Source organism: Sceloporus occidentalis, unplaced genomic scaffold (genome assembly GCF_023333645.1).
Source record: "Sceloporus occidentalis isolate IW3139 unplaced genomic scaffold, rSceOcc1.0.p SCAF_167, whole genome shotgun sequence".
Taxonomy (NCBI): Eukaryota; Metazoa; Chordata; class Lepidosauria; order Squamata; family Phrynosomatidae; genus Sceloporus; species Sceloporus occidentalis.
Window position 1 is genome coordinate 1,028,177 of NW_028317147.1, and position 20,741 is coordinate 1,048,917.

General features: G+C 37.9%; 1 protein-coding gene across 1 annotated transcript in view; it reads left to right on the forward strand.

The window, feature by feature from the left end:
* Window positions 1-20,741, forward strand: part of LOC149279408 (follistatin-related protein 5-like) — a 283,960-nt gene that overhangs the window by 136,867 nt on the left and 126,352 nt on the right. Inside the window, exon 5 of the mRNA XM_089501225.1 lies at window positions 6,819-7,070. Coding sequence (XP_089357351.1) covers window positions 6,819-7,070 — 252 coding nt within the window. The remainder of the gene's footprint in view (window positions 1-6,818; window positions 7,071-20,741) is intronic.

The window sequence follows — 20,741 nt, forward strand, 5'->3', positions numbered from 1 at the left end:
GCCAGCCCCACAGAAAACAGAAAAGAGAAGTATGTTTTCAGGAATGTGCCCAAAGTGGACGAAACCTTACCTCATGTTAAAAGCATTTTTCTTACAACTATTTAAAAAGTGATATGTTTTATGTTAACGCAACATCTCGGCTTATCTTCTGTTGATTAGTTTCAAGAGTGGTAAGGTCATATCTATTGAACCTTCACTCGTGCAGTACGGCATGGTTGATGCTGTCAGACACCTCCATTTTATCTGTGATGTTTACGTCTGGTGCTAGTGACAAATAGCTGTATGCATATTTGTTACTCTGGCCATTGTTTTACTTTAAAGGGTTATATCTCTACTGCCTTCATCCTCATGCTATTCCGCATCCAATGTCCTCATTAGCTCATTTGTACTGTAGACGATAAAACACCAGGCACTGTACTCAGTTTACTCTTCTGTATCTTGAAGCCAAGGTTTTTTTTTAATTATTTGGGGTCTCTATAAGAAGTTAGGTGGAAATTAACACTAGATGTGTTGTCAGAATTACCTTGATTAAAGTAGTTTTGAAGATTTAAAGATGATTATTGCAAACTTGGCTGAAAAAAACTAGGACTGTGTAGGAAAAAGTATCGGGGAGATGTTGGTACCTCTCTGGTGAAAATGCTACAGCAGAGGGGATAATACCTGCTCTGCATTGACCTGCTTCTTTGGTTCGAATCATGAGTCTTCCAAGATGTTTGACAGCCATTCTTCTAAAAGATGCAACATGATCCAGTGGATATCATTCCAAGCGTTCCTTGAGGCCAGTCCACAGTAAATGACCCTTTAAGAATCATGACAATAGCTGTCCAAAGAGGGGTTTATTTTGAACTACTAGTCCCAACTGAAAATACTGCTAACAAAAATAAGTGCAACTCTATGTTCAAATATTTCTTAAACAAAGGCAACAGCATGCCACATTGCTAGCATATTTGTTGTTTATCAGTACATAGTTACTCTGAACAATATAGATTATTGAAAGTATGTTATGTGCTGTGAATTTATTATGCTACCAGACATATTTATTAGAACCATATGCTTCACTGGTATATGGGGTATCACCATAAAACTTAAAAAAATAATAAAAAACACTGTAAAATACATTTTCATGGCAGGCAGCATCTGTGTTAATTACCATATTTTTGATGTAAGTACTTGCCTAAGGATTGCATGGGTAGCTAAACTATTTGATGAATAACTTGCTAAATATTTAAATTCTTTTTCTTTTGCGTTCTTGAAGTGCTCAATGGGTGGCTTCTCCTATCTTCAAAATACAATTATCTTTTCAAGTTTATGACTTTAGAAGGTGTTTCATAAGTGGAAGCAGCTGTATAAGTGTTATGTTGTTTCTTACCTATTAACTGTCTATCCAATCTTCTCATGCATTATTCTCTAGTGAATTCCATCAAAATCAGCATCTGTTTATTTTACTTCAGCATTGTACTTTAAAGGCACTACACATCCAATTGTTCCATATATCTCTTGATTGGAATTGTTGATTCATATGTAAATATGCACAATTTGTTATATATTTTTTAGTCTTTGCTATTTGTTTGACAAATCACCAACAGACCTGGAGCTTTAACAGCAATAGACTATATGCAACTCTCTGCTTGGGTTTTTACCTTCTTCTATGATATTTTCTTAAATTACAAAAAACTCCCAGGGGCCTTTTCCCTCCCACAACTGCTATACAGTTCCCTAAATATACATATGTCCAATCTACCTAAAGGGGAATCTGGCCCTGATTTAGCCTATTTTGTCCTCTGCAATATCAATAAAGTAATTTAATTTATGCTATATAGCTAATATTCATTTTTTTGTAATAAGTACAGTTGGCTCTTAATTTTCTACTAATACACCTCTGAATCAAGCACTTAAAAATGTGTACACATCAGACACCAGTCCTTGAAAAAACTAATATGTTCTGTCAACATTTAAAAGCAGATATCCCAAAAGTTACATCTATGCTGTAATTCAGCCTAGCTCCAACAGTTGGCTCAGCGGCATGCGGCATGCTGCCATCAGAATGAATAATCCTGGAGGATAAGCTAATTAACTCTTATTAATTTAAATAGAGAATGCAGATTCCAAAGATATGTAAGCCCCCCCCACTACCACCAAACTTTTGGTCAATCCATTGACTGCACTTACTGAATGAGATAAAAAAAAGTAAATGCAAAAACATTACATGAAGATGTTTCAGATATAATTTGACACTTCTTATCAACAAACTGCTAGAGTGTAAATGTTACAGGGGAAAAACTTTTTCAAATGGATGACATAATGTCAGGGTTAGAGATTTTGTTTTTCTTTATTAAAATAGCGTTGTCTTCCAAGAGCAGGTTTTCAAGAATTAACAAAGCAGAGAGCACTTTTACTGAAATGTATAATTGTACTATAACAGATAGTTTTAAGAAGCTATCCCAGCATCTGGTCTAGATCATTGTATAAAAGTAGTATGTACAAGCAAAGGAAGAACATGCATACAGAATCTATTACGAATGATTGGCAATGTTTGAAATCAAACTTTAAAGAATTTGCAAAGGACTTGCACTTTTCAACTCATCAACTTTACTATGTATTATGAAAACCATGCATTTAGCAAGGTTAACCAAACTTTTTTGTCAGGAGAAGCTCACCCAAATTGCCTCTTTGTGATGCATAATAAAGTCTGTTATTTGAAACTACAAATCCCACTCCAATGAATAAACCCGTTATACAAATTATTCTATGCATCTTGAAGGAGCATTATGACAGTGAAACATGGGACGTCATCACAGAGGGTCATGCATTACCACACCAGGCAGGAAGGACCTGAGTGGCCAAGAGGAGCTGTGTCTTCCTTATAAATCAGAATTTTATGGCATTGTACACTGAAAGCTCCAGGTATCAGTTTTTAATGTCTCCCATTGCTACCTTGAGGTGATCTGAGGGATTACATTTTAGCTCTGCCTAAAATGAGTGACAATTTGTCTTGGAAAAAAGCACAAATATTTTAAATATGGAAATCCCCTTGATTTGTTTGGTATTTTTTCTTTTTTTTATATGTGGAAAATCATAAGTGGAACATAGCATTGTACTAAATAACTTTCTGAATATAAGTATTATTTGTTGTACTTTACTTTATGCATACAACTTTTGATTTGTGCAGATCTTTTATTTTGTCAAATACTTGTGTTGTGAGCTGTCACTGTCACACTTTGTGGTATCTTCTGCACCTAATTAAGCTACAATTCTCCTGCATATTCCCTCTCCAGTGAATAAACTCCACTGTTCAAATGGGACACTAAAATAAATTTTCAAAGAATCAATGGTTTATTTAACAAATTTTATAGTAATCATTTTTGATTTGTATTGTGTGTTGTTTGGACCCAAAAACCTGGGGGCTCTGGGTATGTCAGAATATTAATTGATCTCTGTCAAAGAAAGCAGCACTTCCCCAGAGGCTCCTGGGCAAACCTTTAGCGTCCCCGTGTATAACTATTAGATTAGTGGGGCAATTAACAGTAACATAGACAATATAACATTTCATAATAAGGTTAACACATGTTAAGGCATACTGGTTTCGGAGAGAATTGCCCTGCCCTTGAGAGCTTAGAGTCTATCAGCTCCTGCACCATCAGATGATGTCTACATATATACTATCAGGGCCGGCCCAACAATGGAGCCGAGTGGGGCAACCGCTCCAGGCGGCACTTTTGAAGGGGCGGCACTTTGCCGCCCCAAGCCTTTTTTTTTTTTTAAAGCGAAAGAGAGAGAGAGGGCGCCAAGTGGTTTTCGCTTACCAAGCTGTCAGTACCCGCTCGGCGCCCCTCTCTCTCTCCTCTGCGGCAAGTCTCCCTGTTCGGTCTCGGTGCCGGCTTGTAATGCTGAGTGCCGGAAGATTTTCAGCGCTCAGCATTACAAGCCGGCACCGAGACTGAACAGGGTGACTCGCCGCAGGACTGCTGAAAGGTAAGTACAAGGGGGGGGAGGCGGGGGAGAGGAAGGGTAGATAATGGGGGGGGGCGGCAGGGACTGAGGGAGAGGAAGGGTAGATAATGGGGGGGCGGCAGGGACGGAGGGAGAGGAAGGGTAGATAAGGGGGGGCGGCATTTTAAAATTCGCCCCAGGCGGCATTTTGCCTTGGGCCGGCCCTGTATACTATGTCTATATACAAAATGAGACCCTAGGTGTTTTTTAATTGTTGATGTTTAGCTGTGCTTCCTCTTTAACACATTATGCTTGTTAAGCTCAGCAAGTGTATAATAATGTACCAGAACACTTCATTGTACTGTGCTAGTTGTACTAAAAATATGATTAGAAATGCTTGTTGTGGATGTTATACCTTGACATTAGAATCATGTTTAACTGTAGCCAGAGCTCATTTTGTAATAGTCATGCATAATTACTGTCAGATGACTTTTGTTCTTCTTATTCTGTGCGTAAAGGCAAAGTTACATTACCAGACGGCCAAGTGAGGCAGGCTTCTCAAAATGTTCCTGGCTATCAAGGTTAATTATCTGCAAATGCAAAATGAGCCTAGTGTTATATGTCATGTCTGTTTAACAGCAGGAAGTTTGACAGCTATTAGGCATTATGTTAAATGAAAATGTGTGAAAGCCATGATACAATACAATATTTTTATTCAATTATTTCATTTTAATCTAGAATAACAAAAAAATAATAATCTGTTCTTAACGGCTTTGGTTCACATTTTTTTACCGAATGGATAATTAAATGTGATTATTAAATTCAGCATACCTTTTTATTGCTTGTGAACGGAATGTAATGGAACAAAGCAGGGTAAAATATCTTGGTTGTTATCAGTATTTTAATTTGTTGAGCAGAATATAGATTTACTTAGACATACCCACGATCAGGGAGATTTAAGAAGCACTTGGCTCCCATTTTCTGTGTGCACTATGTAATGGATAGTTAATCATTCCTGAAGATGGCTTTACTAATTGAATTATGCATTATTAAGCAGCAACCTAACTTTTCCTAAAGGAAAGACTTGCCAGGGCTATAGGCATACTTGGCAAGAATTGTATCTAGAGTACAAGAATATGTGGGTTACATGCTGTTTTTTGCAAGTAGTTCATTGGTTTATTCAATCATTTAGGAGATGAGAGGGTAGATGTGGGTTCTACTTACTGACTGGTTTATGATCAGTCAAGGTTCTCCTGCAGTCAGGCAAAGAATAATACATACTTCAATTAGTGAAATGACACTGATTGATCTATGTATTATATAGAGCAATCAAACTTCTCATGCATGAGAAGCTTACCAGGGATAGCCCTTTATAATGTGTAAGGGTGCCAGTGAGTTGAAACCACAACTCTGTTGCAAACTCACTAGGTCTTACCTATGGCATGCACTGAAAAGCTGCAAAACAGTATTATTTTAATCTGTGGGGTTTTCCAATTAAGTAAATGCTTAGGTGACTACAGGTGAAGAAAAACATTCAACAACTGCTGGAAAAAGTAGAAAGTATTGGTTTCTGCCAAGGAGCAATTCCCACAGAAAAACAATCATGTTTCTGACCACTTTTATCCTCCACATTGTAACTGTGTAACCAGATAAAATGGTCAACCTCGATTGTCCTTAGAGTTTCTAGATCCTTTGGGTGATTTACGTGTCTGGTGCCCCCTCCTTCTTGTATTTGCTTTCAAACATAGGAAAGATCTTGGTCATCTACCACGACCATCTTAGTTCCTTCAGAGGTTCATGGTGGCAGGCACAAGTGGTCATTTTTAATATTGAGCAATCTACTTCTATTAATGGGCAATTCATTTCAGGCCATATTTTGATATTTCACTATGCAGAACTTCCTTATTCACATTGATATTTTTTCTTCACATATAGCTATGGACATATATGAACGAACAAGCTCTTTTCATGAACCATTGGTGAACTGATTTAAACTCAATAGATTTTTTTAAAATGCCTAAAAACAGCTGCTTTTTTCCATTGGCAAAGACAACCATGTGCATATTATTATAGCAGTGAAAAAAGGCAGTACAATAAAAAAACAGCAAATTTGAAATGAGTTTTATAGCACTGTAAGAAAAGAAATTGGTATTCTGCTACTGTTTCATAATCTCTTTAAACATATCTCCATGAATAAATTCTTATTTTTAAACTTACTAGACCAGTACCATATAAGTAGAAACACATTAAGAAGCACCATGAAAGTCTTTTAATATGTTGTATTTATTTGGATGTTTAACTTTTAAGTATGTGAACGAAAAACATCTTTTCAGAGGTCATAATTTTAAATTAGAGGGTCAGAAGTTTACATGTAATTTAAGCCATTTTTACTTTAAAGAGATAGTGGTAGATAAATAGACCAGTCTCCCATCAAAAGTGGTAGAGTCTAATACAATGAGGGAATTTAAAATTGCATTGGGTTGGTATAAAGCTACCCTGAATCTAGGACAAGACCAAGGACTGGTTAAGGTCTGACTCTTTACATTGGGAAAAATGGGCACACTGGATGGGCCGAATGGTTCTTATCTACCATCAAATGCTCTGTGTCTCTGTGCAAGATGTATGTGTTGAAATATACAGAAAGATAGATCTTTAATAGTATGCTTAGTACTGACTATACTATATGCAAGCCCTCCTCACCTATTGTTCTGTAAATCAAATTGTTACGTTGTATACTACTTGTTGTGTCCTTTTCTACCCATTTCGCAGCGCTATGGAATATGATAGCACTATATAAATAAATAATATAGGACAATAATCTGAATGCCAATTGTGTAACAAGTTGTTAATAATCCTAAACACAAGCACTTTTTTGTTTGCTACAACAGGTTATGCCGATCAAGAGGATAAGCATTTTGGAACCTGCGAAAATAAGTATTGTGGATTGGGCAGACACTGCGTTGTAAGCCAGGAAACTGGACTGGCTGAGTGCATATGCATGGAGCGTTGCAAGCCCCATTTTAAACCTGTTTGTGGATCTGATGGCAAGCTCTATGAAAATCACTGTGAAGTACACAGAGCAGCCTGTTTGAAAAGACAGAAGATAACCATGGTTCATAACGAAGACTGTTTCTTTAAAGGTAAAAGAATTCATCATTTTTTGAACAGTGTTATAATGAGCAAGTAAATTATTCAATTTATCATTTTCAATATTTAATTTCTTTAAATGTAAAAGGAAAGGCTGAATATATTTTTTTTTAATATATAATTATGTTCTCTTTTTTTTGAAAGTGTTTATTGCTTTTAATAGCATTTGAGAATGAAAGAAACTAAAATAATGAGGTGTCTGTTAGAAGTAAATTGGCTAAAAAAAAATGGATTGACCGTTCTAATATGATAATAACATATGATAATATCTGGTTTGTATATTTAACCATATAGTTGTATAGTGCTACAGAACAGTGAATACCATGACTAGTGGAATCCTTAGTTTTCCTTCCACCTTAGAGCCATCCTTCCCACCAAACCCACTTGAAACATTCATGCAAATGACCTCTGTGAAAAAATATAGAAAATAATTACACTACATAGGGTAAACTACCCAGAGCTCTCCCTTTTCTGGGAGAGTGGCTTTACGAAGGGCAGGGCAAGCAGTGTTGAGGTAAAGCTGGCATATGTTGGGTGTATGTAGGGGTAGGACTAGCCCCAGAGAGCCTTAAATTACAGTTGTGCATATATTATATATTTATATATTTATATATTTAGCTGGCATTCCCATATATTTAGTTTATTCTTACATTCAAATTACAGAACAGATGCTTTTGGAATAGTCTTAAAGGGCATTAATTAGGCCATTTATCAGAATGTACATATAGAAACATAAAAATATTGGTGATGATTAATTTCTGGAAAATTTTATTATGAGTGTTTTTTAGGAGATGACAAATTGTAATTGGGACACCATTTGAAGAATCAGGGTGGTTGCTGGTACAAAAGAAGGGTCAATTAGGGGTGGAAGGTAGGCATGCTGGGGACTTCAAGGCAGCATTTCTTGTCCAGACCTGTCAGTGGGTGAGTTGACACTGGTTATTGTCTCCTCTTTTCAAAGGGTTTGTTTAATGGCGGGTAAAATTTTGGGTCTCCCCATGGGTGCTGCCCTATTGGTGTTGTTTTTTTTTTAGTATGACAGGGCAGGGGAGTCTTGCGACACTAGTGCCACAAGCCTCTGCTACGGCAGGCAATGTGGTGCCTCAAGGGGTGTTGCCTTTACAGACAGTTGGGGAGAGGAGGGAGGCTGGGGACTGAGTCTCACAACAACAACACTTAACAGCCCCGCTTGCCCTTGGGAGATGGTTTGTCACAGCAGTGGGGAATGAATAGATAATGTAGGGAGGTCTAGCTTGGGTCTTGGACTATGGCCTGAGGTTATGGTTTATGTCATTGTAGCAGCTAGCCAGAACGTGGCATTAAATAGCCAAAAGGACTTAAAAGGGTGGGCCCTCTAAGCTGGTGACAAGCGGCTAGGGTGTTGCAGGAGTGGCTGGCTTAGCTGGGTGTGGCGGTGGTTAGATCTCCCCAGAGGTGACGTTCAATTGTAGCCAGGAGTGGCTGCAGAATTTTCCTGTTATCGGTTCTTCAGTTTACAATGGGATTCTGTTTATCCAGTCATAATGGTTTCACCTATTTGCTTTATATATGTTATTCTTGGTTAATAAAGTGGTGGCCTTCTTAATCTATAAAGTATAATTAAATCAATGAGCTTTTTAGGAGCTTTAAAGTCTCTTCACTGATTTAACTATGCATAATACAGACACAGCACAGTTCATTCTTGCATAGAAATATGCCCCACTCCCCACCCATTTTCCCTTTAAATGGGGGTGTTTCCCTCTGCTGTCAGCGGGACTAAATATACTTATATATATATGTATAGTTTTTGGACAATTAAGTTAGTCCCCTGCCATTTAGGCTTGGACAAAATTCAGGGGCTTTTTTTATTTGGAAATTAAACCCTCTCTCTCTCTCTTCACCTGCGACAGGAGAATTGGAGGGGTGTGTAGAGCTTTACCGAGGGGGTAGTGGATATGTGGAACAGCTTCCCAGCAGAACAAGAACTTAATAAGCAGCACCTGCTAGATTTATTGGACTTTGAATGATTAACAATGTAACCAATTTGAACCTTAACAACATTTTCTGGGAATGCTGCCAAAAATGTTAATGAAAGCTTGTTTAAGCCCAAAAAAATGTGTAAGAGAGAAAGATGACTCATCTATAGCAGGCAAGCAGATAAAATGTAGGGTTTGCTAGTCGTTTTCATGTGGTTCCTCCTCGTTAACAGAGATTAGTATAAATGCATGAAATAAGCAATTTTCATTAAAAAAAGTTTGTACAAATCCAAATGCACAATTTGTTGCAGCATTTATATAATATTTTTCAAAAAATCATATGACATTTCAATTATTCTTTTAAATGTTTTAGCATGTGTGTGTCACTATTATAATAACAAGAAACTACAGTTTTATTTACTAATACTAAGTGTAAATCTAGATAATAAATGCTTGTTCAACTTACTTTGTGGATTTGTATAATTTGCTTTAAACATTTGAGCAATTAGTATTTAGTAATTTTGAAACCTATTTATTTAAAAGAATAAAAAAAGAACAGAGCTATCCTTAATTAGCAAGATCCATAGATAGAATGGGAACCTATTAAATTACATGTATTCCTTTTCCTATTTGATGTATGGAAATGCTAATTGAGTTTGATGATGCAAAATGTAAGTATAATTGAAAATATTGAACACAACAAATACCAAGGTCGTTTGGCAATATATTAGCCCAGTTGTATGTTCTGTCATCACATTACCCAACAAAATAGGCTTAACAACATACACACAGATATGACAAATATATATTACATTTATTTATATAGCGTAAGCTGTTTCCATAGCGCTGTTACAACAGAGCCTGTAAAATAATTCAAAATCAGCAAAATAGCAAACTGGTACAAAAGAAGAAGCTGACCCGTCTCTTTTGAGTTTACAATCTAGTTGATGGTTGAGGGGGAAGTGAAAGAGTAGAAGAGGACTATTTGCATAAGGATGATTTGGTTGCATCAGGATGATCTGTAGAGGTTGTTACTCATTCAGATGGGTTGATTAAGATGCTGGCTGAATGTTAGGAAGAAATGTTGAGGTTTTTAGAGGGCTTTTGAAATTTGTGTAAGAAGGAGAAAGTCTGAAAGAACAGGAATGGAGCTCCTAAGAAGGGGTACCTAATGAGATGTAGGCTATGTGAGGGTACAGAGTTAAAGGGGCAGGTGGCGAGGTGGAAGGATGAGAGAACCCCAGATACTTAAGTAGGGGTGACTGGACTGAAGTAGTTGAGAGTGGCTTGTGATGAGGAGTGGGGTCAGGGTACCATCTGATGAACACCATGGGTGAGAATGTTATCTCTGATTATGTAATTTTTTTAAAAAAATCTGGAGGTCAGAGTAGGGTGTTAAATGTGGAGAGGTTAAGGTTTATGAAAAAGGGAGGAGATTAATGAAATTGTTTGGAGAGCTGGAGGGCTGATATATAGGACTAAGGATAGTGCATGGTTATACTGAACTGTGGCAATATCTTAACAGGGGGCGGTAGAGATGCTGGAGAGAAGTGGTAAAAGTGTGTTTGGGGTAGTGGGTTGACCTAGAAAGGAGGAGGACAGCAGTTTAGAAACAGCGGGTAAAGATAGGCCATAAATCGGTATATTGAAGTCTTTCAGGATTTGCATATGGGGTGATGGAGGAAAGAGAGTCATGCTGCAAAGTGGTCAAAGAATTGAGAGGTAGGTCCGGGAGGACGATAGATCACAGCACAATGCATAGCAATTGGGGAGAAGAGACTGGCAGAATGTACTTTAAAAGACAACAAGTAGAGGGAGGAAATTGGTGACAGTTTCTGAAAGGTTTAGTGGGGGGAGAGGGGAATTCAAACACCCTCCCCCTTGTCTGTCTCCAGGTCTAGGTGTGTGGCTAAAGTGTAGACCATTGTAAGAGAGAGCAGCAGGAGAGGTTATTTAAGAAGATGTTTCAGTGAGTGCAAGGAGGCAGAGGTGGTTTGAGAGTAAAGGGTTGTGAACGGCAGTGAGTTTGTTTCACACAGAGTGTGCATTCCAGAAGGCACAGGAGAAAGTAGTGCTGGGATAAATGTGGACTGGTTTGAGATTAAAAGAATTGCGGTAGTTTTTGTTTATATGGAAAGTGCGAGGGCAGAGGGAGGTTGCAATGGTGAGTCCAGGGTTAGATTGAATGCCCCTTGAGCACAGAAGGAGGAGGGTGCAGACCAATAACAAGTGAGATTGAAAGTTGTGAAATGGGCTCCCTTCACTTGAGATTGGTTAGTAGTAGGGAAGGTTTGAAGGAAGGAGGGAAGGGCAGAAAGGAAGGATAGATGTGAAATGTGGATGGGGTTGTTAAGAGGAAAGAGTGATCAAATCTATTCGAAGGGTAGGGGTGCAGAAGAGAAGTCAAAGAAGAGTCAAAACCTGTAGGGGGTCATGTTGAGGATTAGGATGAGTGGGATAATAGACTAGGAGGGTTACCAGTTGACTGCAAAGGTAAATGATATGTGGTTCCTGCTGTTTTCACCAGTTTAACTCCAGTGTAAATCTTATCTGTCCCCTTATGAAGAGTCAATTTGGGATGAGGCCACTGCAGTTACATTTCCAAGCGAGGCCTAGGACTTTATAGGGCTACCTCACAAGTGGTCAGAAAAGGTGATTACATATAGGATGCTGATGTTTCACACCTTGCCTTAACAACTGCAATTAAGCTAGACAAGAGGGCACCAAAGTTAACCCTTGAAAATCAGGGTATACATACAAGGGAAATATATCAGGTAAAAATAAGGGGCTAAGCAGCAGATGAGGGGTTCTCTGTGCACCAGGTGCAGAGATCAAATAAGCATACCAGGTGAAAACAAGGGGTTAAGCAGGAGATGAGGGGTTCTTGGTGCACCAGAGATAGAGCGCAAATAAGCATACCTGTAACAGGAAAATATTGTGGACATTTATGATCGCCAGATGAGCAATTTAAGGAAAGCATAAAGAGCAGGGATGGATGTCTAGATAATCTGTGCTAGTTTAATTAAGGAACCATTAACTGATTTTGGGGTTTTTGGTGTTTTTTTTATATCAAATTTGCTGCATTTGAAAACCAGTCAAAATAAAGTCATGTATTGGCAATGAAATGGTCTCTGGCAATATTTCAAACTTTATCCAACAATTTTATCAGTCAGATTGGCGTTCAAAAAGCTGGATAAAGCCCAAAACAATGCCAGGAATCTCTTTGTCGGCAATTAAATAAATTGTTTTTTTCAAAGCTGTTCTAGTGTTTCGTATCTTTCAAACTGAAATTGTCACCTGATATTATTTTGTCATTTGCATTCTATCCATGCAGCTTGAACTCAAGAAGCTGCCTTTCCAAATTACAGCACAGGATCACTGGTTTATAGGCCTGGACTAGCAATCAGGCAGACCCGTCAAATTCCAAGCAGGTTACCACCAGACATTACACCTTATGCTTTTGATCTGCCACTCTAGCAGGTAGTGGGTGAATACAATAAGTCTTTAGGTACAGGGATGTTGGCATTGATATACACTATTGGGGTATAAAACTTGTAGGTTTCACTTACCTTTTAGAGCCCATCCAAATGATGCCCTTGTCTCTTAATCTTCAACCCAAGGAAAAAATAATCCATTCAATGCCATTCATAATCAGATGATTAACAAATAGCCACCGATTAAGTGAAAGAATGTATATATAGTACCAGCTTTAAGTGGTTGAAGGATGTATTGCATCCATTGACTTGAATAGGTTTAACAGGTTAACAGTGCTGCATTTCCATAGAGGTTTTGCTTGCTTTGAGTTTCACAGTCCCCCCTGTTGGCACCAATGAGTGATTGAATGGACCTCATCTAGAGGGAGTTAGAGTTACATAATAGGTAAAAGGTAAACGTGCCATTGTTAGGGATTGACCACCCACAGGATTTTGAAATGAATCCTGAAGTGCACAGGCAGCCAGTGAAGAGACTGACAGAGGGGAGAGACGTAAGTAAAGTCATGGGAGAGGAAGTTAAGTCTGGCAGCAGCATTCCTCGTGGATTGTAGAGGGGTGAGACGGGTAAGGGGGAAACCCGCTAAGGCAGAGTTACACTAATCATGGTGGGAGATAAGAGGGCATGAACAAGAGCCTTAGTGGCATCCTGTGTTAGGAAGGGACAGATATGTGTGCAATGTGTTTAGGATGGAGACGGCATGGGCGTAGGAACCCCTAACAAATAAACAACACATGAAATGGCATGTGCATGTATAGATTAACTGAATAAGACATACAAATCCTATATTTGCAGGTATACATAAATAATGTATGGAATAGATCAACAGAATAACACATAAACCCAGTTTTGCAGGTATAAACCAACTGGAATTCACATAAAAACTCAGCATTAAAGGTATAGATAAAACCAGGTTGCACAACCCAAAGCCAGACCCGGCATCCACATTCCCCACATAGAACCTGACAGGCACCCAGATTACACAAACAGATTACAGTCCAGAGTGAGACAACTTTGTCCCTAAACACGCTGTCTGTGCCAGCTTGGTCCCCAAGGCTCAAACATCCTGCTTGAGCTATCTTTGCCTTTCCCTAAATCACATCCATGATACACATATCCATTAATTAATTCTCTCTAATTCTCGCTTTTTATTTCAAAATTCTTACTACCTCCCCTTCTTACTTTCTATTTCCCCCATTCTCTCTATCTACCCCCTCTCACTCTTTCTTACTTTCTACCTCATCTCATTATTTACCCCCTCTCACTATCTAACGCCTTTCCCCCTTCTTACTATCTTCCCTCTCCCTACCCCTTTTGTAGTTCACTTACCGTGCTGAAGTCCTGTGGTGGGAGCAAGGCCTCTGTCTCACTGCTCTGCCGCGGTGTGCGCGGCTTCAGTGCTGAGCGCTGGCATATGTTGTCATATTCCGGTGCTCAGCGTGAAGCGCCGGCACCAGGACAGTCAGGGCATCTCTGAGGCTGGTGGCGGCAGGGAGCAGAGGAGACATAGGGGCACCGAGCGGTTGCCGAAAACTTTTTCATGAGCGACCGCTCGGCACCCCTCTCTCCCCTCCGCCTGGGTGCCGTACCGCGTTTCTATTGAGGGGATTCCTACAGCCCTGGGAGGATTTCTTCATTATAGGTCCCCCCCGCATGATTTTCTTTACATAAAATTTTCAGCCATGGGGCAGCCCTGCTTTGCTCACATTACTTTCTGCATGCCCTTCATCTAACAGAAACTTTTTTTGGATCTGTGGGGCTTCAAAAGTATTTGTGAATAGTAAATGTTGGCATGCAAAGTCCAATTTTTCTACATTATTGCAGTGTTTAAAATCCATTGTGATCAGTGTGTTTAACTCTTTATACACTGACATTTAAAATATAAAATATAATTTTGCACTCAGATACAATGTTGTCTTAATCAGCTTTACACAGATCCATTTTGTGCTTTGAGTCTTGACAAAACCCATGGGCATATTTAAGAGACTATATTAAAGAGTAATAATGACAGCTATTCAAAAACCAACCAAGATAACTATAAAGCATTTATTCAAATGATTGGCAAGAGAAAATACCTTAAATGGGAGCAATTTGCATGGCTAGCATGACATGAATAAAATCATTGTCTAATTTTCCAAAATAATTGATAATTTTCTTAGATAGCCCAGAATTTAAATCTGCAATGCATTAATTCAAGAGCTGAAAGAAATGTCAACACTCTTTAGAAAAATCACTCCAGCTGATGTTTCAATAAAATGTGCTTCTTTATTTTAGCCATTTCATTACATGAGAGCCTCTTGTGAATCTTACATTGATGCATTGTAAGAAAGTGGACTGCTCAACAACTTTGTGATATTAGTGTTAATATTAAACCATTTATGTTGGAGACAATGAATAGGCTATATACCGTATTTGCTCGATTATAAGACGAGCAAATGCTCTGAAAAATACCCATCGTCTTATAATCGGGGGTCGTCTTATAATCAGACCTCAAATAGGTCTGACTATGAGACTACTAAGATCCAGATCCCCCGAAGCTGCAGGGGCCCCACTTACCAGTACTTCTGACTCCCCGGTGCATTTTCAGAGATCAGAGTTTCCCGCACTGGTGCGGGGAACTCTGATCTCTGACAGTCGGGGAAGGTCTGCGCGATGGACGTAGACAACCCCTGCTGCTAGCCACACCTCCTTCCGGCTGCAGCGTAACTGCGTGGGCTCTACACGCTGCCCCGGCTACATGACAGGGAAGTCAGAAGCACCGGTAAGTTTGGGGGGGGGGGCGGGGGATTGTTAAATGGGGGGGATAAGGCATTTCTGGAGGCAGAGTGCTCTGTGAAATGCCTTTTAACCCCCTTAATGCCACTCTGCCTCCAGAAATGCCTTTTTAACCCTCTATACGCCACTCTGCCTCCTGAATGCCTTAAACCTCCCTATATGCCACTCTTCCCCATAATATGCCTTTTAACCCTCTAAATGCCAGAGTGGCATATAGGGGTATAAGGCATTTCTGGAGGCAGAGTGGCACATAGGTGGTCAAAAGGCATATCATGGGGCACAGTGGCATATAGGGTTAACAGGCATATCATGGGGCACAGTGGCATATAGGGGGTATAAGGCATTTCTGGGGCAGATGTGCATAACTGGGGGGCAGGTTGGAAAATAGAAGGAAATAAAACCAAAATATTTTTCTCAATCATAGCTTTTATTAAAAAAAAATAGTTTAGATGAATTAACATTTACTGGTAAAACTTTTTTCCTATAGGGTCGTCTTATATTCAGGCTTTTTCTTTTTTTTCCTAAATTAATATTCAGATTGGGGGGGTCGTCTTATAATCAAATGGTAGTTGTCAGGTATATTTATTAGAAATGGAGCTTGCTGGAGAGTTCAACATTTCAGCTGTCTGATATCACTATCACTGGGCACATTCCAGTGAACGTCTTCTGTCAGAAGAGCTGTTTGCCCTCTATATTAAGCAGAGTTACATTATTTCCAAGAACTTTACTGCATTACTACTTCATTATACAGGACCAGCTCTGTCCTTCTGATGGGATGAGCTGACTAGGGTTTGCCCTTGATAATATTATTGACAAGTTCAAATGTTCAACTCTCTGGTGATCTTCAACTGCCGCCTTAGGCCCTCTCACCCTAGGCCAGAATGATCCTGTAATTTTTAACCACTGTTGGTGACAGAATTTAGCACACAAAAACCAGGGGAAGTTAGAAACCATCATTTTGTACAAACTATAACATGGAAGTTGATTAATCATGCAGCAATAATTAAATATGGATTAAATTGCATCTATTAAAGTATATAGCTGATACCTAATTAAGCTATTTTCTCTTGATTCATCATGTAATGATTTTAGACTCTGTCATATGGGACATAGTTTTATTCACTATAAAGTTGTATGCCTTGTATTTAAACTAATTTTGGTTTGATTAATCTTTGGGAAAATGCCTTACTAATACCTGTTATTAATTGTAATCACATTCGTCTTTGGATTCATTTTCTCATCATAGAAAAAAAAACTTACTTTAACATTCTATGCAGTGCAACTGCAGAGAAATATACCAACATTTGTTCACCTACATCCCTAGATTACAAAAATAACCACTATGTATTATTTTTTGTTGTTGTTGTTATTTGGGCTATACTGGCCACAAAAGCCGATTACAGAATTTTATTTTTTTTGTTGTACCCATGTCACATTTGAAAAAAGGCTATTAGACTGGCTAAATTTAACAATGACAGATTCCACTTAGGGGCGCTCGTATAGAACAATCAAAAAAGGAAAAAACAAAAAAAGAAAAAATAACGCTGATAGTGTAGATTGTATTGTAAATGTGTCAATTTAATATCCAATGAATTCACTTACGATGTGGTGTTCAAGCTCTCAAGAAATCTCCTAGATGTCCGCATACAGGTCACATAAGGAGAGATACACTTACTTACACTTTGTCGAACATACTATGAGCGTATGTGACCTGGCTCATCTCCAGCGGTGAATCCCGTTAGATGGATGTCTGGAATTCTCTTTTTTTCCTCGGTATCTTCTGATTCCTGGTTGACACTGGGAAGCTAGGCTGGTTCCCAGTCACACAAAAGAATCACCTTTGCAGAAACAGCCAAATCCTTGTCCCACCCCTCAGGCTGTCAACCAGGAATCGGTAAAGTAGAACTTCATTACATTACCTCTAATTCTCTAGTTTTAGACTATGACCTCTTGTTCTAACATTGCTCCTACTTTCAAATAAAAAAATGCTTCCTGTACTTTGTTAAATCCCTTTATGTATTTAAATCTTTATATTCCACACCCTCTAGTCTTTACTCCAAGCTATACATATTAATTTCTAACTTGGAAACCACTTATTTTGTAGGCCTCCTCTGAAATCAACCAATCCAATCCTTCTGGAGATGGAGTGCTTACCTTAAAGTGATCAGAAATAATTACTCCTAAGTCCCTGTCTTCCATTTTCACACTAAACACTAAATACTTTGTTGTTTGATATGTCATGCATGGATGCACTGAAAATGTCACAGTAGAGCCAGGTCCCTGGGTTTTGGGTGAGTGTGTGGCCTAGTTTTTTAGTTGTCATCTTCCCTTGAAGACTTCAGTTGTTCCCCTCTTCGAAGAGGACCAAGCCCTCTTGCAGGTCTTCTGGGCCAGCAGGGAAGGGGGTTGCATCTTCACTGAGTGGAACCCCAGAAGAAGACTGGTGACTTGTAGTGCACTGTGGTTTTTCCTTGAAGAGTTTGCTACACGTACCCCACCCCCTTATTTTCACTGGAGGCACTTCATCTCTGGCCTTAAGGACACTCATTTTGACCCATAGAATAGCTTTTGTATTGTAGACTATTTTTGGTTGCATACGTGAATTATGATTCTGCTCACTTTCACTTGCATATTTATGGGTGTTGCTGTATCAGGCCTAACCCTAAGGAAGTGGCCCCTGCTCCCCACAACCTCCCTTCAGGAAAGCCTCTTCCCTCTGAGTATCTTGCCTATTTAAAATATATTTAAACATCAGTAGAAATACATGGAAAATGTGGAATTAAAGTCATACTAAGTAAAACCTAAAAATAAACCTTCAGACCCAATTACATAATTTATAAGTAATAAGATAAGTATAATTACTTGTTTATACAGATAAACCAAAAGGCCTCTAAGGTTTGTCCTCTTTTCTGTCAGTCTTTTGATGTAATTTGTAGATATTTGAAGATATGTATATGAACTATTTTATTTGATTTTATTTTCTCTTTGCTCCACTTACTCCAATTTCTGCTTTTGTATTTCCCTTGAAACAGTACAGAAGACTGTATTGGTCATTAGTGACTAAATCACAGCTACATTATCATCATAATGGAATGAGAAAAATTGAGGCCATTACTTTTTTGCTTTGTTACTGGAATATTTTATTTTATTTAGTTTAGCAAATGCAAAATACTTCCATAGAGAAGGGCTCTTTATAACAGTTATAACCAAAATGCAAGTACGCATAATTAAAAAGTGTGCTTCAAAATCATCGTAAAGTATCTTTTTGGAATGACTGCATGATATGCACAGTATTTAAAAAATAATGGTGTTTAGGTTGGTTTAATTGTCTATCTGTATTTGATCTTTCCTAAGTGCACTCTCATTGTTAAAAGAATAATAATTATACTATTTCAATGTGCAGGACATATTCCGTATATAGCAGACAAAGAAGCATAGATAAGTATCATTCGGCTCTTCCAGTCTGTCCATTTCACTTGATGTAAAGACTTAGACCTTAAGACTTTAAGATCTTCAAGCTTTGGCCTCATCTTATATTCAGGATAGCTTAATGCACATCCCATGCATGTTCCAAGTTCCATCACTGTTTAAGCATCTACTACTTCTGTTGGGGGACTTTTCCAATCTTCCACACTGTCAGGAGAGTAAAAATAGTGTGGTACAGTCACTCTTTGATGTCTTTGGGAAGGCAATGTCGTAGGCTTGATGATAGTGTTGCCTATTCCTTAATATTCTGCATCTGTTGTACTACCCACTTACAACTCCATAGGACAGAATATGTTAATGCAAGTGGCAGCTGTAGCATTCACCTACCTTACTTACAACTGCAAGTCACTTTCCATAATGTGGCATGAGTATTCAGCATTAAAATTCCATAATCACAATAGAAGGTCAATGATTTTTGTTTACTGCTATGCGGCATAAAATATTTTCAATTCCATTTAATGTTCTAAAGAATGCCACATGCATTTCAAATGTATACTTACTTAAATTAAGCAGGCAACCTTCTATTAATATTTTTTTAAAGAAATGTTGTGATTTAATATTATATCATTTAATGTATTGTTTATATTTATTGTGGTATATTATGGCAAATTTATTAGGAAATTTCTGCTTCTCTCACATGGGATTCAGTAATCACATAATTATATATTTTAACACCCACTGATATGTCCTTTCAAGCACAGTGGGAATTTCAAAGCAATTTTCCATTGATTTGTCTTTTTTTAAGCTACAAAAGCATATGTTTGAAAAAAACCAAAACCAACTCAAGAACAGAAATTCAAATATTTCATTGGTTTATTTGCACTTGCTGGAGCAGGAAATAACTTGCAAAATATGAGCGTATCAGAATACTCCTTCTCTGCTTTTTAGGTCTCTCAATAAGGCTGATAAATGCATGAGAAGAACTATCATCTATAAACTGAATAACTGAATTGAGAACTATTTCTTATTAGTCAATATGTGTTTCTATTTTTAGCTTTCAATTTACTCTCCTGAAAATGAAACATAGAAAATTACTCTACTGTGTGTTTAATTTGATTTCCTTTGCATTAATTTCCTGAAATAGTAATCAAAATGGAGTACAGTAGAGAAATTTACGAGAGAAAGTTATTTTATTTAACATAGCCCCCTGGCATTGTTACAACTGAAGAAAAATGAAAATCAGGAGAACACTATACCAATAGTGCACCCTGGATATATGAAATTTACAAAAAAAGGTTTAAATTAAATCTTCTGCGGACATTTCCAAAATGAATAAGTGCAAACAAGAATACCATCTCCAATGAGAACTTCCACAAAAACATCTACATTTTTCTATCTTCTAAATCTCTTATAGGTATTTAGAAAATGTGTAGAATGTAAGATCATGAAGTTGCCCTTAAAGCCCACCATTCCGTCTAAGAACTGTATGTAAAAGTGTATTTAAGATTGTAAGCTCACAGGCAGGGTCCACAACTCTTGTTGTACATGTAAATGTGTTTTTATGTATTTGTTAACCACCCCATATTAAAATTCCAGAGTGCTGCAGAAAATGTTAACATTTAAGAATAAGTAAATAATAATCTGAAAATGCCACTTACTTAATAATCATCATGGTACCAAGCACGTGTCAAACGTGAAAAAAACCCATAATTTCTCCCACACACAATAGTCAGCCAAGCAAAGACGTGTTTACTAAAGCTTTGCATGGATTTTCTCAGAAGAACTTTTACAATGTGAAATCAAATAAAATCATGCAAAATACAGAGATTTTTACCCATAACTTGATAACAGATATTGAAATTCTCATTAATAAGTTTAGTTTAGTTGATTCGCAACAACTTTTTCTTCATTTGTAAAAAACATGTACATGCATAACTAGGGAATAATTTGCTGTCTTGTAGGAACACTGAAAACAACAGTGTTAAAGTATTAGTAGTATCAGGAGAGTGCAAAGAC